Source organism: Phaethon aethereus (assembly GCF_964289735.1).
Source record: "Phaethon aethereus genome assembly, chromosome: 26".
Taxonomy (NCBI): Eukaryota; Metazoa; Chordata; class Aves; order Phaethontiformes; family Phaethontidae; genus Phaethon; species Phaethon aethereus.
Window position 1 is genome coordinate 243,682 of NC_138602.1, and position 21,801 is coordinate 265,482.

Below are 21,801 nucleotides of genomic sequence, written 5' to 3' on the forward strand. Positions count from 1 at the left end.
GCAACTCAATTGTCCAAACAAAGGGCAAGGGAGATGACCCAAGGGAAAATACCATCACTAAATGCACAGCATTCTACAACAAGGTATTTGTAAAATCTTTTAGCACTATCAAAAGCCTAAAGAACCAGAATCAATTGGCACTGATTCTTGTTAGCTGACAAGTGAAGATACTTCTGACAAGGATACCTTAATAAAAATACAGAAATAAGCATCTTGCAGAACAGGAAAGATAAACCAAATTCCCAGTTACTGCTGCTGGTCTCTTTCGGAGCTTGCTTTAAAAGCCAAGCGAGTGGAGTATTTGCTATCAATGAGACGAGACAACCTTGATGACCATGTAATGCCAACTGCCACACAAAATATATTATCTGAAATAAACCCCGACACTGCTGGCCTAAAGCTTTTCAGAGGTAAATCAGTTACAACAGGAACATCATAGGAGGGGCTGGGTGGTATTCGTTTCACTTAGCTTTAGGTGTTTGTCTGACCTAGTTACCATAGGGTCTTTTTATGGTTAATCAAGTCCTAGCTAACAGAGTTTGTAAATTTTAGCGCACGGGTCATCTGACCACATGCAGTCATGTCTTCTGGTATGAACAATGCACCAAGTTCAACAGACTTTGCAGTGACTTAAATAGAGATGCTTACACTATAGCTATTTCATATTTGGACATTTATTTTAGGGGCAAAGTCCACAAAGTATCTCCTATGGTTGACTTTAACAAGAAGGCCCAGCACAGAAAATGAAAATCCAGTGATATAGCAAACTTTATGGAGGAAACAAGAAATACTTCATCATAAATCAATTAGCTAGTCAGAAAAACACAAGGGAGGGAAACACTTCATTCCTTTTATAACCACTTAGATGCACATGAAGGGAGATGGGAGACTTACAGTAGGCCTGTACTGGCACGGCTGGATTAAAAGCAATTTTATGGCCAACAATGTTAATATCCAGGTGATGTATATACCAACATGTTCAAGAAAAATCTCTAACTCCCAAATCTTATCTACTAAAAGGCATTTTAAGAAGCATCAGTAGTGTCACTCCCACTGCAAATATTGCCCATACTAATATAAAAAAAAAAAGCAGGACTTCCCTTACCTTTTATTGAGCTCCTCAAGTTCCGCTCTCAGTTTTCCTATTTCAATCTGTAATCTAGCCCTCTCTTTGGCTGTTTCATCCAGAACTCTTCGAGCATCAGCCAGTTCAGACTCATAGAGACTCTTGATTCCACTCACCTAAGGGGAAAAAAGTATTCAGATATTAGAACATCCCAATGACTAACTATCAAAGAACTGAAACACAGCACCAGGTTTCACATAGCTTTCTTTGAAAAAAGGGTGTATGATATGTTTTCTGTTTTTTAAGAACATTCTACATCACACATTTTCAGTTTTTCAATTTTAACATGCACCTACATGTGATCTAGTTCCAAAGACTAGATTTAATTTTTATTCCCAGTGGGACATAACAAAACATACTGTGTTTCAAGTGTGCAAGTCTTCCAAATAGATAAACTGAAGCAGATCAGTACACCCTACGATCAGACCTTAAATTATTCGCCCTCATTTCCAATACTACTGCTTTGGCAGATTTTTTTAAACAGTATTATCATTTAAAGATAAATGATGACAGACTTCTTTTGTGGAATACAGGTCCAAGGCCCAGTTTGACTCTGCTGTTCTTCACTATAAAGCTAAAAAGAATCTGAAACTAGATGAACTACAGAAATGTGAACTGTTCAGAAATGAGCTTCCACTCCTGTTCTCTATCTCCCAGGATAAGGATCTATAGACTTCTCCCTGTCCCAACTCAATATATTGAGTTAATATCATAATTATCAACATAATCAGCTATTCAGACTGCAGCAAAGCACCTCAAAGTCTTCCACACCTTTATAATTTTTAGAATGCAAGATTTTTTTGAAAGTTACACCAGATAGCTAAAATGTCAAGACCATTTAAGATGGCTGATATTGCTTCTATGAAAGGATACCAGAACAACTATTACTAATGTAAATTCAGGAACAGAGCAATCGGGGAGTGAGAAGAGCCAAAAGCAGAATGTACCAACTTTAGGAAGAGAAATTTCATAACAAAGCATAAAATGTAGAAACAAGAAAGCAAACTGTGCTATTCCAAGGAGTGCCTGTTTCAACATCAGAGTGGCACTAATGACAGACTCAACCATCTGGTCTTCACAAAGACTGATTAAAAGCTGTCAGAATGTAATTAAGTTCCTTATAGACTGTATTCTCATAAAACTTCTGAAGTTCACTAAAATACAACAGTATGAGGGCTGAGAAACCTTAGTTTAGAAGCATACCACATACCAGAAATTACTTGGCTGTCTATGCATGCAGTTGTCTTTTCTTTAAATAATTAATCCTTTCAAGCTTTATTCAACTTAACTTTTGGGGTTTGTTTGTTTGTTTTCCCTCCATAGCTGATAGCCAGAGGTTGTCTATGGCACAAGCCAGCACAACTCTGTATTATCAGTTACACAATTTAGGAAGTTCTACAAAGAAGTGTACCATGACTATGCTAAACTCTCATACAGTACTCCACAATGCCAAGAAAAAAAAAAAAAAGGAGATTTTAAAGCTGTAAAGCCTTTCATTATGGATGACCCTTGAGTGAAAATACAGTATTTGCAAATTGCAATACAAAGTACAAATTGCCCAAAGGCCAAGCACTGATTCCACACCATCAGGTACTGCATCTACAACAATCCTCCTCTAATGCCAGCCTTTCTTTAGCCCATCTGCCCTTCAATTCTTACATGTGCTAAAATCCTTGCCCTAGGACATCTACCAAGAACTTGTGGCTGTATTGCTGTAGGTTGAGAGACACACACTAAATCACAGTGGAGGACACAAGGACGAATCCCTTCCCAGTACTCCAGTGCATAAACTCGAACTGCATGTCAAAGTACAAAGGAAAAAAGCCGCCTTCCCTAGGTTTTTGTGAATACTGTCACAAAAAGGTGTTGCTGGTATGATACTTGCAACAGGCAGTAAATAATTTATGCTTTTGAGGCATTACAGACAATACAGAGCTCACCATCACCAAAACAACAACATTCTGAACAGAGAATAAACACTTAATGCAATTCCTGCATAGGGAGAAGGTAGCTAGACAGAGCTAAAAATTGCATGATGAAAGCTGTTTCAGAACCTGTTAGTAAAAAGAGAACCAGAGACTGTGCTTCTTAATTAGAAAGGACTGATTCATTCATGGCATAACCAGTTGTGGTAACTTAGTATCTATTTGTCTCCTTCAGCATTTTAACCTCTTCTCTGCTCTAACTCCAGTAAGAAACATAAGAAGGAAATGCACAGGTCCAATTCACAGTCCAAAGTGTTAGTCAAGAAGCCACTTTCACTAGAATTTTAAGCTAATGCACTAAGCAGACAAATAACTGAGACCTAAGGACACACTGCAGCTTCCAGCACAGGGAGACAGCAGATAGCTGGGCACAGTGACACCTTCAATCACTGGAGAACAAAAAAAGAACCCAACCAAAACCAACACAACCCACCAAATGAACCCCGCCAGAACTCTAACAGGATGCAAGGAGAACATGGATTCATGACAACATTGATAAAAGTTTTAGATGCTAAAACTGAACTGGAGGAGAGTTTGAGATGGTCCTTCTAGATTATAAAAAAATAACATCTTGTTTATTTTCATCACTGGTGAAGCAGAGAAGAGAAAACCAAATACAGCAGTAGGCTCAAATGAAAGTAAGTAGTGCCAGCTTAGCTGAACTAGCCTGGTAGTACGTGCTTGACAACACTTCTAGCCCAAGACAGTTATTCATTGAAAGCACCCTTCTACCCCAGCACAGAGAAATTCTGTAAAGTATTTCTGTTCACTGAAACAGTCACCCCTCAAACTCTGTTCTGGTGGAAGGAACTTAACTTAGACTCGATGAAAATCTCCAGAAAAGTATGGTCTCAGAAGTGCCTCTGTTTAATGTACACCTATGATTTTGCTTTATTTTGAATCTACAGACACTCTTCTGCCCACTCCCTTTTTTAAGCACTTTACATTTGCTACTCAGTTTGGTCTCTAGTACAGTGACACTTCCAGAAATTCTTAGAAAGGTGCTGTTAAACCAAAGCAGAAACTCTTAGGATAAGCCTCACATGTGCCTTCTGAGGAAAACAAACAAAAAACAAACAAAAACAAACAAACAAAAAACACCAAACAAAAACCAACAAGCCAGAAAAACCAACAACCACCAAACACCACAAAAACAATGAAACAACAGCAACAACAACAAAAAAAAAATCAATAGTAACAACAGCCAGTATCCACAGCAACAAGAGACAGAAGTTGAATAAATGCATGTGACAACTGTGAAGCTCATTTTTGGTTCTGTGTCTAATCACACTTCTGAGCAGAGTGCCACCAGACAATGTCTACCTCTCCTTAAACACCCCTAAAAAACATTGGATGCAAGAGATAACCTGTCTGATGACATCTTCCATTTTTTGTCATCTTCTGTCAGCAGAATCTATCAATTAAAATTCCTTCCTTCATTTGTTATTTCTCATCATTTTGCTTGGCTTACCACATAGAATCATAGAATAGTTTGGGTTGGAAAGGACCTTTAATGGTCATTTAGTCCAACTCTCCTGCAAGGAGCAGGGACATCTTCAACTACATCAGATTGCTCAGAGCCCCGTCCAACCTGATCTTGAATGTTTCCAGGGATGGGGCATCCACCACCTCTCTGGGCAACCTGGGCCAGTTTTCACCACCCTCATTGTGAAAAATTTCTTCCTTATATCTGGTCTAAATCTACCCTCTTGTAGTTTAAAGCCATTACCCCTTCTCCTACCTTAACAGGCCCTGCCAAAAAGTCTGCCCCAATCTTTCTTACCAGCCCCCTTTAAGTACTGGAAGACTGCAATAAGGTCTCCCCAGAGTCTTCTCTTCTCTAGGCTGAACAACCCAGACTGTCTCAGCTTGTCCTCACAGCAGAGGTGTTCCATCCCTCTGAGCATTTTTCTGGCCCTCCTCTGAACCTGTTCCAACAGGTCCATGTCTCTCCTGTGCTGAGGGCTCCAGAACTGGACACAGTACTCCAGGTGGGGTCTTACCAGAGCAGAGTAGAGGGGCAGAATCACCTCCGTTGACCTGCTAGCCATGCTTCTTTTGATGCGGCCCATGGGATTCTTCCAAGCAGATCCCTGAAGAGGCTAAAGTCTACTCTCCTGATATCCAGAGCTGTAGTCCTGCTTTTTGCTCTGCTCTATCCTCTCAACATCCCAAATGCCACTGTTCATGGTCACTGCCGTGACCTTAACATCCCTGACCACTCCTTCCTTATTTATTAAGTATTAGGCCCAGCAGAGCGCAAAGACAAGGGCATGTGAGGCTTCTTCCAGTTGCCTGAAGGAGGCCTCATTTACCTCTTCTTCTTGATCAGGTCATCAGCAGACACATACCACATCATCAATCATCTTGGTCCGCCCACTAACCTTGACCAACAATCTCTCAGCTAGCTCATAACCTGTCCTTAGGCAGAGCTCCAAGCATTCCCACTGCTTTCTCATATAAAAGGGCAACTCCCTCTCCTCACCTTCCTGAAAAGCCTATATCCATCCATCACAGTTCTCTAGTCATGTGAGCTATCCCTGATCCCAGTGAGGTCATAGTTCTGTAACTGCCCACAGACTTCCCATTCCCCCATTCGTTCCCCATGCTGCACAGGTTAGTGTTATAGGCATTTTAGAGAGGCACCCAAGCATGATGATTCCCCAGGAAGGGTAGGAGAGCTTTCCCCACAAGGCTGTTCTGTAGGTACTTCCTTCTTTATGTGCTTCGGGTTTTCAATTTCATCCATTTTCTGTTGCTTTCTCTTTTGTTCACATAACACCAGGCCTTTTGCTTGCTTACCCCATCCGCCACTTTCTCACCTGATCTTACCCAAGAGGAATCTCTCCCTCCCCCATCATTCACAGTTTAAAATTCTTCTTAGCAGGTTGACCAGCCCTGTTGGCAAAGGTACATTTACCCTTGTCAGGTGGATCCTGTCTCTTTGAGGCAGTCAATCCTGACAGACAGTTCCATGGTCATAGAAACTAAAATCCTGTTGCCAACAGCAGTTGTGCAATCCAGTGTCATTCTGCAGGATCTGCTCAGCCATCCTCAAACCCTTCCCCCTCCCCACACCACCTGGGTCCCCACACCATTAACAATCATCCCGAGCCATGTAGTCATGTTCGACACTTTTTGGGTCACTCCTGCCAGTATCACTGGTGCCTACATGGAGGAGCAGCCAAGCGAGCCTCAGTAGCCTCTCTACAACATCCAGAATGCAAAACCCTGGGAAGCAGCAAACCTCCCCAGATGACATGTTAGGCCAACAAACGGGTCCCTCCACTCTGAAAATGTAGCCTCCACTACCACCACCATCTGAAGGCAATGGAAGGAATAAAGCTAAAACCTCAAAATGGAGTTCAGCAGGAACCAGAAAACAGGCCTGATCTACTACATGTTAATGTGCACCCAAGCCTAATTCTTTCCACACAGAGGCCAAGCTGGACACCCTACAAATTGCACTATGAATGTGCTTTCACTTTTTTTTTTTCCTCTTTTGCTGGCAAAAGAGTCTGCAAGTTTGTAATTGGGCAACACAGGGGACAAGGAAATAGACCATGTGAAAAACAAGACGAGATGTTTCCATAGCGCAGTGTGAAAGGCAAAACTGCTGGATGCTCTTTAACCTACCAACCTGTACTGGAAGCACTCAAAGCTCACTGTGTAGTGGTTCAAGGATAGACACACAGACCCTCCCATAGCAATCACTTCAGAAAAGCTGCAAAACGTCACTTAATGAAGACACAGGGAACATGCTAAGGCAGCAATGAACCTACATGCTAGGCAAGAAGCATGCCCCATCCAACAAGTGAATCCAGACAAATTTGGCAATGAATCATTAATCTCACTAATGTGCAAAACGTAAGTGTATTCCCACCAGGTGTGGCTCAATACATTCTTATTCACCCAGTTATGGATTGATGAAGGACTGACAGTCAGCTATGGCCCAGATTCACCAAAAACATCAGTCAAGTTCTCAAAACCAATTAAGACATGTGCTTGCATATCACCACCATCACCTCCCAGATGATGCCTACAGTACCAGAACAACATTTAACCCCGTGTATTGGAGGCTACAACTGCAGCATCTGAACATGTATTTTGCAGGCAGCAACTAGGCAACACCAGACCCACATATCCTGGTCACAACAGTAGCTCTGTCATGGTACTCTCAAAGGGCACAGTAACTACAGTACTGGCATCTGCCAGTAAGTGGATCCAGATAAGTGGAGACCAGGTGAAAGTTCTGATGGCTGTGACATACAAGATTACAGCCACCTGCAATCACACCCACAGAGCTGAGAAGACCTAAGTAAAGAGGGAACCCCTTGTAGGTACTGTTTTTGTCACATGGGCAATTGCTGTCAGTGCATGAGGGTCCCAGGGATCTTCTTTTTCCTCCCTACTTCTCCTTTCTGTGGGTGAGAACAGTGAGATGTCCTCAAAACAGTGTAGTAATCCCTCCTATGCCCATCAAAACATCTTTTCTGGAAGGGTGCAATCATAAGCACTGCAGCGGAGGGCAGGGAGTTAGTAGAAAGGGAATTGAGGAGACCTCTAGGACTCTCTTCCTCTTAGCCCTTCCAATATTCCCCCTCCCAGCCTCACAAATTAGGTTACCCCAGCACAGTGAGAATAACATCAGTCATATACTAGCGAGGTAGCAAAACAAGGGGATGAGCCAAAGTTCTCCTCTGTCATAGGCAAAGCTACACAAGGAGATTCATGCAAGACAGCAAAGAATGAGGACAATTACAGCTTCCCCCAGCTACACGGACAAAATATTTTTTTGTATTTGTCTGAGGGCTTACTGCATACATTTTTATTTCTCTAGAGGCCTACAAGTAAAGGTAGAACAGCATTGGACAGGGTTAGGGAAAGCGGGGAAAAAAGGCTAGAATTAGTAGAGGACTAGAGATGAATCTCAACTTCTGCAAAGTTCCTTTTCTCTGCTGCTAAGTGGTGGCAGCCCTGTGTTCCTCAAAAAGAGTGACAGGAGTTGTTTTGTTCCAAGGCTACTATGCAACTGTGGCCTGTAAAATTAAGATTACCCAGAAGAGGAGAAAGTGGCTGATTTCTTCCACTTTCTGCAGATTGGCGATTAAAACAAGGAAAAAGAACATCCTGATCAGCTGATGTAAAGAGCCTCTGGCAGAACAGTGACTATGGTCCTTGCCTGAAAAGCATCAGCAGAACTTCTTTCATCTAGAAGATACTGTCCTAAACCAGAGCTTTGAGAACAACATCAAAAATGCCAACCCTTTGTTCCCATGCATGCAGGGGTGGGGAAAGAGAATGTCTTACATTAAGACATGTCTTAAGAAAGGTCTTACACTAGCCCCTTTTCTCAGACATGGTCAGTGTGGGACACTGGGGTGACATGCTCTTGTCTACTGCTTGTCATAGCAATCCTCAACATCCTATTTGCCTTGGATTATAGACCCATCACCTGCTCTCAAGGCAAAAGTTCAGGTGTTAACATAGAGCCCACTGGTGAGCAGTTCTCTCCCGCTTGCCATCCCACAACACGCATCATTCCAGATGATGGTCCCTGCCCACTACCAGAGATAAGCCAAAAATATTAGAATATTTAGACATCTTAAAACAGAGTCAAATTTACACACAGTTGAGGACAACCAAGGGGAGTTTTCATCCTGAACACATTAGGAAAAGAAACAGTCCATTTTAAGAATGTAGAGCTAATATAAAGACATAATGATGTAGCCAGAACGGTATGCCAGTATCACTGGACTGCACTTAACTGTGCTTCTACACAGAAGTTAGAGTTGCTTTGAGTTTTCTGATATTTTTTTTTTTTTATGGTGGGGTTAGGATGCTTTATTTTTAATTAAAATCTTATTTCATGCTAAGCCTAATCAATTTCTGAACACAAATTCTAACAGTGTAACAAGAAAAATTGAGTTCGTCAGCAGAAAAATCCAGTTTACTGAATTGGTACTGAAAGTGAAAGGACAGGATTCTCCCATTCCAGTAAACCCAAAATCTGACAGCCATCTGAAGTTTTACTGCTCCCGCAGTCCTAAACTGCTGTTCACTATCCTGAATCAGAAAAATAAGACTACAAAGTCTCCTTTTCTGGATATATGTAAAGAATAAGCTGTCCTAAAGGGATGGGGGAAGCATTTAACAAATGTAGTCCAGAGACCAGCTGAAGGATTGCCATTGTCTCCGACATGTCAAAGAGCTTGAGGAATCCTGACAAAGTTTGTTAGGATATGTCTAAGAATTAGGACCTTTTCCTGAAGTCTGGAAGAAAAGTGACGAAAGAAAGCTCAAGGACAAAGTAAGCTAAATATTTATATCAAAATCATCAAGTTTATTTTCCAATTACTGCAGCAAGGTATTTTTCCAGAATTGATAGCACACAGACCTGCTATTAGGAGTTGGTTTGTGTTCATATAACATTCCCATCCCACTCCTACAAGTTTGATGCTAGTGCCAGCAATAGATGCCCAAAGCCTGGAGAAGGATCACAGGTCAGCAAGAAAGCACCTGAAGAGCACCACAAAGGAATTCCAGCAATTCAGCTTCATCGGGGCCAAACTTAAATGCCTCTATGCAAACATGCATAGCATGGGAAATAAACAAGAGGAGTTAGGGACCTGCACATACCTGCAGGGCTATGATCTTCCCAGCATCACTGAGACATGGTGGGATGGCTCCTATGACTGGAGCACTGGAATGGAAGGATACAGGCTCTTTAGGAAGGACAGGCAGGAGAGACAAGGAGGGGGTGCCACCTTCTATGTCAGTGACCAGCTGGAGTGCATGGAGCTCTGCCTGGGGATGGATGATGAGCTGACGGAGAGCTTATGGATCAGGATTAAAGGGAAGGAAGGGACAGGTGACATTACAATGGGGGTCTGCTACAGGCCACCCAAACAGGAAGATGGAGCTGATGTGGCCCTCTACAGACAGATAGCAACAGCCTCACATTCACAAGCCCTGGTTCTCATAGGAGGACTTCAACCACCCTGACGTCTGTTGGAGGGACAACACAGCAGGTTTGTGCAGGAGGTTCCTGGAATGCGTTGACTTCTTCCTCTAAGCAACAGAGGAGCCAACGAGGAGAGGTGCTATGCTGGACCTGGTTCTCACCAACAAGGAGGGGCTGGTGGGGAATGTGAAGCTCAAGGGCAGCCTTGGCTGCAAGTGACCATGAAATGGTGGAGTTCAAGATCCTTAGGGCAGTGAGGAGGGCACACAGAAAGCTCACTACCCTAGACTTCAGGAAAGCAGACTTTGGCCTCCTCAGGGATCTGCTTGGTAGAGTAGTATGGGATAAAACTTTGGAGGGAAGAGGGGCCCAAGAAAGCTGTTTAAGATTCAAGGATCACCTCCTCTTAAGCTCAGGAGTGATGAATCCCAACAAAGGGGAAGTCAGGCAAAAATGCCAGGAGGCTTGCATGGATGAACAAGGAGCTCCTGGACAAACTCAAACACAAAAAAAGAAGGCTACAAAGGGTGGAAACAAGGACAGGTAGCCTGGGAGGAACACAGAGAAACTGTCTGAGCAGCCAGGAATCAGGTCAGGAAAGCTAAGGCCCTGATAGAATTAAATCTGTCCAAGGACAACAAGGGCAACAGGAGAAGCTTCTATAGGAACACTGGTGGTAAAAGGAAGACAAGGGAAAATGTGGGCCCTCTGGAAGGAAACGGGACACCTGGTTACCCTGGATATCGATAAGGTTGAGGTACTTAATGAGTTTTTTGCCTCAGCCTTCACCGGCAGGTGCTCAAGCCACACTGCTCAAGTTGCAGAAGGCAAAGGCAGAGACTGGGAGAATGAGGAACTGCCCACTGTAGGAAAAAAATCAGGTTCAAGACCATCTAAAGAACCTGAACAAGTCCATGGGATCTGATGAGATGCATCTGCAGGTCCTGAAAGAACTAGCAGAGGAAGTTGCTAAGCCAGTATCCATCATATCTGAGAAGCTGTGGCAGTCCGGTGACTGACTGGAAAAGGGGAAACATAACCCCCATTTTCAAAAAGGGGAAAAAGGAAGACCTGGGGAACTACAGGCCAGTCAGTCTCACCTCTGTGCTCAGCAAGAACATGGAAAATAAGGAGGTGACTGGTGACGGCCAACATGGCTTCACTAAGGGCAAATTCGTGCCTGACAGATTTGGTGACCTTCTACAACAGGGTTACAGCATTGGTAGATAAGGGAAGAGCAACTGACGTTATTGTGCAAAGCATTTGACACCATCCCGCGCAACATCCTTGACTCTAAATTGGAGAGACATGGATTTGACTGACGGACCACTCTGTGTGTAGGGAATTGGCTGTACGGTCACACTCAAAGCGTTGCAGTCAACAGCTCAATGTCCAGATGGAGACTGGTGACGAGAGGTGTCCTTCAGGGGCTGGTACTGAGAGCGGCATTGTTTAACATCTTAGTCAGTGACATGGACAGTGGGATTGAGTGCACCCTCACAAGTTTGCCAATGACACCAAGCTGCGTGGCACAGTCAACACGCTGGAGGGAAGGGATGCCACCCAGATGGACCTGGACAAGCTTGAGGAATGGGCCCCTGTGAACCTCATAAGTTCAACAAGGCCAAGTGCAGGGTCCTGCACATGGGTCAGGGCAATCCCAAGTACAAATACAGGCTGGGCAGAGAATGGATTGAGAGCAGCCCTGCTGAGAAGGACTTGGGGGTGTTGGTTGATGAGAAGCTCAACATGACCCAGCAATGTATGCTCATAGCCCAGAAGGCCAACCATATCTTCATCCAAAGAAGCATCGCCAGCAGGTCAACAGAGGTGATTCTGCCCCTCTGCTCTGGCAGGACCCCACCTGCAGTACTGCATCCAGCTCTGCAGTCCTCAGTACAAGAAAGACATGGACTTGCTGGAGCAGGTTCAGAAGAGGCCACAAAAATGATCAGAGGGATAGAACAGCTCTCCTATGAAGAAAGGTTGAGAGCACTGGTGTTGTTCAGCCTCGAGAAGAGAAGGCTCTGGAGAAACCTTATTGCAGCCTTCCAGTACCTGAAGGGAGCCTACAAGAAAGCTGGAGAGGGACTTTTTACAAGGGTGTATAGTGATAGGACGAGTGGTAATGGCTTTAAACTGAAAGAAAGTAGATTTAGATTAGATATTTAGATTAGACATAAGGAAGAAATTTTTCACTATGAGGGTGGTGAGACAGTGGAACAGGTTGCCCAAAGAATTTGCAGATGCCCCATCGCTAGAAGCGTCCAAGGCCAGGCTGGAAGGGGCTTTGAGCAACCTGGTCTAGTGGAAGGTGTCCCTGCCCATGGCTGGGGGGTTGGAACTAGATGATCTTTAAGGTACCTTCCAACCCAAACCATTCTATGATTCATATTAAAAATCTAATGAGATTGTATCTATGTTTTCTGCTTGGCCTGTTCTTACTCTTATTACAGGTGTGCTGTCAATAGAATTACATTCTGCATCATACATTTAAAACGCATACTCCTTCTAGCCTCCAGCAATCTACAACTTAGAAGCTCCCTGAACCAGACATGGTTACTTTGTTTATAGTAGAATTCCACATAGGATAAGTGATGTAGCCATGTTTTATGTTTAGAAATATCCAGTTATTTTGAAAACACGGAAGTTATAATCTATCATTAAGTGGTACAAAGGTACTTTAAAGGTACTTCAATCCTGGGTGTACAATAATTGCAGGTCGGCCAACTACTCCCAAAATAAGACACTATCATAGCTGGTCTGCTTAAACTAAGTTAATTCAAACCCTCCTACCACCACCTCTAAGCATCATCAAACCAGATCCTTAAAGGGGGGGGAGGGAGGAGAAGAAAAAAAGCCTACACAGCAGCATAGCAATCCATTGCATCACACAAGTTACAGTAAAGGCTGTTATCTACAGGCTTTCCACAGAAAGGTGGGACACCTTCCTCCAACAGATGGAGTAGAGGGGGACTGGGCTGGTACAGGATGGGTGGGACTGTCCCCAGCTGTGTCACTGACTACATCCTTCCTCCATATATGAAGGAGAGTCCTGGGGGAAAGTATATATGACAGAACAGAGAAAAGCAAGACATGGCTTAGGAAAAAGGATCAGCCAGTTTTGCCCAAGATCACAGGAAGCGAGTCAGAGTAGTTCACACTACAAGGATTTGATTCATTGGCATTTGTGGAGACTAAGAAAGATTTTCTCAGGTGAGAAGCAAAGTTAGTCTAAACTCTTTCAAATTTTTCATCTCATCACATCAGCCGTCAGGATAGGGACAGTAAAGAAAAAGGAACATTCAAGTTGCTACAATTCAAAGGACACACGTGCTCAGCATGGGGTCCAGTACACCAAGAAGGCTCAGCCTGCACGGGGAACAGACTACAAACTACAGCAAAGAACCAGCCCACAGAGGTTGAGCCCTACACGAAGACTTAGAGGACCCCGAGAACAGTATTCTGTGCCGCAGACCCCACCTGGCCGAAACATGAACGGTAGCCTGCGACTTCAACCGCCACCCAACGGCCAGAGGAGCGCCGCGCCCGCCCCGCCGCCCAGAGCCGCTTCCCGGCGTGGCCGGCCGCCGCCAGCCGCGCCGGCCCGCTCCCGCCACCAGCACCAGAGTCGTTCCAGGTGTCGACTTTTCACTCGGTGACGGCCCCGGCCTGAGCTGCCTTTAACGTGTCATCTCTCTGCCCAACATCTTGGCCAAAGAGCCCGACAGACTCCGAGGGTCCACACAGGCACGGGCAGGCGCTGGATCTCCACAACCCACCCCGTCACCCTCAGCTCCGCCCGGTCCCCACAGCTCTTGCCCTCTGCCCCGAGCACAACGGCCGGGACACAGCCAGAACGCACTGCCCCGGGGCGACCCGCGCCCCGAGGCCAGTGTCAGGCGGGAACGGCGCGGCGGGCCGCGCATGGCGCCGCCGAGCCCGGGGCCGCGCCAAGCCGCCGCAGGCGGAGGCGCCGCGCGGGAAAAGGTCGGCCGAGCTCCTGGGCCGCGGACTCCCTCTCCGGGACGGACCGAGGGAAACGCCTCCGACGGGCCACCGCTGCTCGCCCTCCCGCCCCAGAGACCCGGGCGAGGGCGAGCAGGCCGCCCCGGGCCGTACCTCCCGGGTGGTGACCTCCTCCTTCTCGGAGATCTTCAGCAGGAGCCGGTCATTCTCCAGCTCCAGCGCCCGCACACGGTCGATGTAAACGGCCAGGCGGTCATTGAGCTGCCGCAGCTCCTCCTTCTCCTGCAAGCGGGAGATGCGAGTCGGCGAAAGCGGGGTCCCGCCGGGGGTGCCGCGGCTCGGGGTGCCTGACATGGCGCTCAATTCGCGGGCAGGCGGGCAACGGGCTCATTCAATCCAACCGCACCGGGGGCGGAGGGAGCGGTAAAATGGCGGACATCGCCTCCCCCACCGCCGCGCCGCCTGGGAAATGAAGTCTCGGCGCCAAGATGGCCGCGCTGCAGGGCGCGCTGGGAGGCGCAGTCCCAGCCGCCCTCCATTTTGTGGACTGCAGGTCGACCGGTGGGCCCGAGTCTGCCCTTCAGCCAAAATTGTGGCTTGTGCCGCGTATTAAAATACAAAATTAGAATGTCGTGAGTGTGAGTAAAGCGCAGGAAGCGAGGGGCCAAGCTTGAAGGCAAGATTTTTTTGGTAATAAAACCGGGAGGGACCAGAGCTACCCGCCAGGATTGCTCCTGACCCGCTCCTCAGCTGTCAGCAGCTGCTCCCAGGTTTGCTCGCAACTGGCGCAGCCGCTCAGGCTTTGGTGGGTGCGGGTCCCCCCAGGGGTCCCCGCCCCACAGCGCACCCCCCACCCTGCCAGAGCATGAGGCTGTCGGTAAAGCCCCACGCTCACCAAACCCACCTGAGCCATCGACCACTGTCATGCCTCAGGACACCGATTAGAAGTGATGCAGTCCTGCTCATGGTCACAGTTTTATTGACGCCTGTGTCATATTTCTTTTACAGGGTATAGTTTCATGTTAGTTATCTAAAACATTGTTATATAACCCTGTTTTGAGCTGTTCATGAATTTGCCATGCTTTGCTGTTAGCACTGAAGTTTTAAAGCCAGGGACCTGCTGTTTGCTTAAATTGGAGGTGGAGAGTCTCAGGAAAAATACTGATCAGCTATTTCCAAAGCTGAATTTTTAGGAGTGTTCTTTTGTAGATTTTAGAAATCTCCTGTGAAGTTTTACTGAGAGGTTGCAATGCCTCCCAGTCTCCGACCAGGACATTCAAGAACAAAGCTGTCCTGAAATCATTTTGCAGTCCCAGGGAATGCAGACAAATTTTGTACAAACTAAAATCCACTGTGAAGTTTCCCCTTCCTAAAGATTTGGAGTATTATTCTTCCCAAAACATACTGCTGCTGAATATACCCCAACTTCTGTCAGTTCTTATGCATTAACCAATATAAACTGGATTACCATTCCCATGAGTTACTTCCTCATGGCCCAAAACTTTGGAGGCTGGAAAGTCCTTACTGCCATTGTGCCTTTCGGCTACCAGGGAAGGCTAAGAAAAGGGAGATTTTCTGCCTGAGAAGTAGAAAAAGCAGAGTAAAAGTTTGTCATCCATATACATGGACAGCAAAGGAAAAAACCAGCACGAGCATAATGCAAAGAAGTGCTAGAAGTGCTGTGTGCATGGGAGGGAGGACGGATCTAGACAGAGAAACAGGAAAGAGAGCAAGAAAATACTGTACACAATATATGAAAATAAAGTTACGGATCCAGACTGAACAAATAGGTGTGAATGAGTTTATCTTCAAAATGGAAGCTAGACAATCCTCATGTTGGAGGATCTAGGTTCCTAATATTGAGTAAACCACAAATTGTAAAACCTCAGAATAAATCCAGGAATTCTGGATGCTCAATACCCTTGTTGGCAAATAGCTGTGGGTCCCGATTGCAATCACTGCATATCTTTAGCAGCTGACCCATGTAAATAGTAAGTTTTCACCTGAATGCATTTGTTTAAAAATATGCATCCAATATAAAAAGTTTCCTGGCTTCCTCTGTAGACAACAGAGTGCCCACCCCACCCGGCTTGGGCATCATCTCTCCTAGGACAGCACTGACTGCTCCTTCACCTCCATCTCCTACAGAGAGCTGAGGGCAGGGATTGCCATGCCGAGTCTGTGAAGCCAGGGGTATCAGTGGGTTACTTGTGGGAGTTTATGAATGACAGCTAAAATGAAAATAACCCTATAGATCACTACACATGCCCTTTCTGTAGGCATTTACACAACCGCCCTGTTTGAAGGTCACTGTTATCAGACCTTTATCAGTGAGATCAGATAGTATGACATACAACTCGCTGTGAAGCTCGGCTTTCTGGCTGAATTCAAGTTGGTTTTGACCTAAATCTATCTGGAAAAGGAAGCAGCAAGAAGAGACTACAAATCCCAGAGTGCTATGGCCTCTTTGCTCAGCAGGGAGGCCAGATCCTGCCCCGTCTGCCTGCTCCAGGCACGGAGCCGCATCAAGGGCGGCCCTGGAGCCGCCTCCTTCCTCATTGTTGTCATCCGCGTCTCTGCATCCAGTGCGATTTTTGAATTTTGGCGCCTGTCTGCAAACTGTAAACCAACTGCTCCTGGACCGGCTCCAGCCCCCAGCCCCGTCGCTTTTACCGGAGCTGCCTGTGTGCAATCTGTATAATTTCAAACATCGCTGCCTGCCCCCAAGCAAAGCAAAAAATTGCGTGTGAGCCATGCACTTAGAATGAACATTTTCTCTCTCAACATGCAGTTTCCAACACCAGCAAATTCGTGGAAGACAAGTTATAAACTTTGGTTACGTTCAGTCAGAAAAGAAATATTTTAGGAATGCTGAAAGCCTCTCTATAAGGATTTTTGGGTTAGCTCATTTCTTCTCTTTTGATTTGATGTGATACTCTGTGCATCTGTTGTATTTTGGAAATTCTAAAGTGTTTGCCTAATTTTGATAGATAATGTAATCCAGATGTAAATTCCCTTTGTTCACGAAGTTTGGCCCAAACTCCAAAATCCCCCATTATTTTGCCTGTCAGATATTTTAGATAACAGCTTAGAAACTTTGAATGTTTCAAAGGTGGTGTATTTTTTTTCCTTCCCATGTTACCATTTATTTTCATAGGGCTGATATCAACTGTGTTGCAGTAAAATCTTTTTTTCTAAATACACTTCCTGAAATATGCCTCAATAATAATACCTAATATTTTCAACATTTTTTAGAATGTCACTTTCTTTAGCAGTAACCAGAACACTTGCACATTTTCATCCTTGGCACCAACCTCCCTCCTTGTTAACTGAACATGTACATTCACTTTTCCTATCTCTTCCTTCCTATACTCACTCCTGTAGGTGAGTATTGAACCAGAATCAGCATTGTCATTCACCTCTCAATTTTTAGCAATTCGTTTTTCATTAAGAACCTTGACAATTCAGTGCTACCCAAAACAATTTTATAATAAACTCCCTCTCTGCTTTCAGAAGGTATTTGTTAGCCCAGGACACAATCATTTAGTGTTTAACAAAGCGACAGTCTAGGGATGTGTCAGCCTTACCTGACTGGGGTGGCAGAGGGCCATGGCAATCTGGGGGCTACATTCCCTAGGCTTTTCAGATTGGGAACCTGTTCAGAGCACACCAAGATTCCTGCCTCAGCCATTCCCCCAGGTTTACTCTTTGTGGAAAGCAGAGCACAGGAGAAGGCTAGTGCATGTACAAGTTTCACCCTGATATAAACTCAGGAACTTGGAAGTGCTCTGGGCTCAGTATTGGAGCTCTATCTCAAAGGCACTTAAAATATATCTGACTGTCTGTGTAGGATAAGAATAATTTTTTGGGACGTCAGATAACAGACAGTGATAGGCTCTGCCTAGCACTGAAGTGCTTCTCCCATCAGATAAATGAAGAGATTACTTACAGTACGTAATAAAGACAAAGGAAAACCTCATGTATCCTTTGATGCAGAGCATCTTCTCTGTCGTTGACCAGTTTCCTGTTACAGTTGGGAGTTTTCTGATGCTGTCTGGGATTTCATAACGACTCAGACATTTTCATGAATGTGAGGATGCAGGATTTTCCACTGCTATTTCTTACCTCAACTCCTTTAGTTTCTCAGCAGCTCTTGCCATGCCCTCCCCTTTCTCATTCTACATTTTATTATTTGTATGTCTTTAATAGCAGGATTATTTCTGTCTTTTCTGTAGTCATCTAACTTCCCCTCTGTCTCATGTTCCTTATCTTACTCTGAACAACCTGTCAATGTTTAATCAATTATCCCAGGTATTTTAATTAATTTCAGGAAGGGGCAATATAGCACAATATAGAAAATATAGTACAGAACATTTTCCTTTCAGTCCAAATTCAATCCAGCTCAGCATTAATGCTTAAAACTTTCTAGCAATGACTGCAAGTCTGGAAGAAGCACTCATACCTCACCACAGATTTCTGCTCCAGAATTTCAGCTTTCATTGAATAAAACTGCTTCCAGCAGTGTCGGGACAGAAAACACCAAAGCAAGTAGAGCTAATTATTAGTATGCCATGTGTCACAGATGAGATCTTCCTCATCTGCTCTGAGAAAGTTTGCTGAGAGACATATAAAGAAGAGCAAAGAGGAACATAGTGCACAATTGGGGAATTAAAGCAAACAGACAGCAGACTGTATGTAGAACAAGGATTTTTTCCAGACAAGACACCATGCTAATGGTAGAGGGCATGTTTATTTCTAATTCCAGGCATATTATGTTTGGCAGGAGCCTTGAACAGTAATATTCTTCTGCTACAGCATTTACCTCCTTACTGAGGCAGAATTCAGCCTGTATGACACTGGGGGAAGGATTAACTAAGCTTGGGGAGGAGAATTCAGGTCTGTGCTTGAGATTGTTCACTCCTTTGTGGCAGGAAGGTGAGGGACTTTCCTTGTCAGCAGGGCCTGGGTGGCTGTACTGGAACTAGACCCTGAAGAAATGAGAATTTAATTTCAAAACCCTCTCATATTTTTGTCTCAACAGAAAAGTAACAGAGGAAGAAGCTGGGGGTCAGTGCTCAGGGCTCCTCAACTTTCCACGATTCCGCTTTGTCACTTTTCCACACTGTGGTTTGCTTATAATACCACATGCTATAAAGAACCATGTCTGTCACACAAGAGCAACGGAGAGGCTTTCTACAGTACAACTCATTCACAGCCTTTACCAGGCAGAGGGAATGTTGTAGTGTGTGATACACCACAGCCTTCACTGTAGCATTAGCTACCAAGTCTTCCCCTCACTGGCTCCACATAGCTCAGGAATTCTTCCAAAGTAATAGGAAGACAGATTTCTTGGCAATAAAATACTGTGAAGACACCACTGAAAACAGATGAAGTGGCCAGGTAGAAACAATATCACCACTTCCTTCTAGTCAGGCTGCTGTCAGCCCTGGAGTCTGGGGAAGATGGAGCCATGGGCATTCGTGTGCATAACTAGCTGCATTTGTATAGGTAAATAGCAAAATCAATCTAAGATCAAGGAAGGGATTATTCATATCACCTTTAATGAAATATTGGGCCAATAATGTCTAACATTATGAGTTTTGACTTTCACATACAGAGCTGAATTTCATTCCAGTTATACTTTTGGGGATCCAAAGATACAAGACTGCTATGCAGCCTGCCAGGGTAGCCCCGGGTTCTCAGCGCTCCGTGGAGTTCAGGATCCATCATAACCTAAGCAAGCCCCTAATCTTTTAGCCATTTGGCAGTTTGGAGAGTGTAGTGGAGGAGGGTGGGGACTGGCTCTGAAATGCAGTTCCTCTGAGTTCACAAAGCTTGCTTTATCAGCCAGGAGCAATCCCAGCTCTGCCCTGAGAATCACTTAGATCATTGCTGCTCCAGTGGAGCTGTGGGAGGGGAGCATGCAGTGCTCACACTCCCACGCGGTTATTATATAAAACTTGGCACTGATCTCAAACACCACTGAAAACAAACCCAGCGTTTTTTTCAAAACAACCATTTGGCGCCTAATTTTCAAATTTGCAGACCAACTGCAGCTGGCTCAGTGCCCATCACCACAGAGCTATTTACATATTTTCCTCTGGCAGCTGCAGTAACCTGTTATGTACCTCATGTCTGGCCAGACTGGCCCAGCCTCTGTCATGGTCTCACTGGAGATGGGTTAAGATTTCAATTTTATTCTGTTAAACAAAAAAAAAAACCTCCCAGTGTGTAAGGAACTCAGCTTTTAGCAATGAAAAGTGAAAGCAGAAACCTTTGTCTCCCCTTTAAAAGATAATTAGTTCATCGTGCACTGTAACATGAGAAATGCTGCATACATCTGGGAGTGCTGAGATTCCTTAAGAAAGAGCCTCTGTCAAGGCTGAAGATTACGGAGTAAATGTATGTGAGGCGGGAGAAGACAGGTCTATGGAGATAAAGAGGTATGTGCATGGGATCAATGTCTCTTGTGCATATTACAACATTAATAAAGGAGATGAAAGGAATCACAGAATCTTTTAGGTTGGAAAAGACCTTTAAGATCATCGAGTCCACCCATTAACCTAGCACTGCCAAGTCGACCACTAAACCATGTCCTGAAGTGCCACATCTACATGTCTTTTAAATACCTCCAGGCATGGTGACTCAACCACTTCCCTGGGCAGCCTGTTCCAATGCTTGATTGCTTTTTCAGTAAAGAATTTTTTTCCTAATATCCAGTCTAAACCTCCCCTGGCACAACTTGAGGACGTTTCCTCTTGTCCTAACGCTAGTTGCTTGGGAGAAGAGACCAACACCCACCTCACCACAACCCCATTTCAGGTAGCTGTAGAGAGCAACAAGGTCTCCCCTCAGCCTCCTCCAGACTGAACAACCCCAGTTCCCTCAGAAGCTCTTCATAAGACTTGTTCTCCAGACCCCTCACCAGCTTCATTGCCCTCCTTTGGACATGCTCCAGCACCTCAGCATCCTTCTTGTAGTGAGGGGGCCCAAAACTGAACACAGGATTCGAGGTGAGGCCTCACCAGTGCTGAGTACAGGGGCACCATCACAGCCCTGCTCCTGCTGGCCACACTAGTTCTGATAGAGGCCAAGATGCTTGTTGGCCTTCTTGGCCACTTGGGCACACTGTTGGCTCATATTCAGCCGGCTGTTGACCAACACCCCCAGGGCCTCTTCTGCTGGGCAGCTCTCCAGCCGCTCCTCCCCAGGCCTGTAGTGTTGCCTGTTGTTGTTGTGACCCAAGTGCAGGACCCAGCACTTGGCCTTGTTAAACCTCATACAATTGGCCTTGGGCCCATTGATCCAGCCTGTCCAGATCCCTCTGCAGAGCCTTCCTACCCTCGAGCAGATCAACACTTCCCCCCAACTTGGTGCCTGCAAACTTACTGTGGGTGCACTCAATCGCCTCATCCAGATCATCGATAAAGATGTTAAACCAGACTGGCCCCAACGCTAAGCCCTTGGGAACACCAGTTGCTTTCTGCAATTCCAAAATGCATTCCACCCAAGGATCTCAAAGTATTATACAAAGGATATTTTTCAAGCTTTATAATAACCTTGCAATGAAATTAAGATGACCATGATGACTACTCAGTTAATGTCTATGTCTTGAGCTTCATGGAGTAACTCGGTGGACCTGGCTTTCAGGTCCTATCAATGCATCTGTCTCATTGGAAAACATTTTTCCAGACCACAGCTGTTGACAACACTGAAGTGCCAGAGCACAGGCTCAGTTAGCACTTGTGTTGGAGCTG

General features: G+C 45.2%; 1 protein-coding gene across 1 annotated transcript in view; it reads right to left on the bottom strand.

Annotated features, from left to right (window-relative positions):
- Nucleotides 1-14,398, bottom strand: part of LMNB2 (lamin B2) — a gene marked incomplete at its 5' end in the record, with an annotated part of 40,055 nt that extends 25,657 nt beyond the window's left edge. Inside the window, 2 exons of the mRNA XM_082011031.1 lie at nt 1,106-1,242; nt 14,198-14,398. Coding sequence (XP_081867157.1) covers nt 1,106-1,242; nt 14,198-14,398 — 338 coding nt within the window. The remainder of the gene's footprint in view (nt 1-1,105; nt 1,243-14,197) is intronic.
- Nucleotides 14,399-21,801: the final 7,403 nt, after the last annotated feature.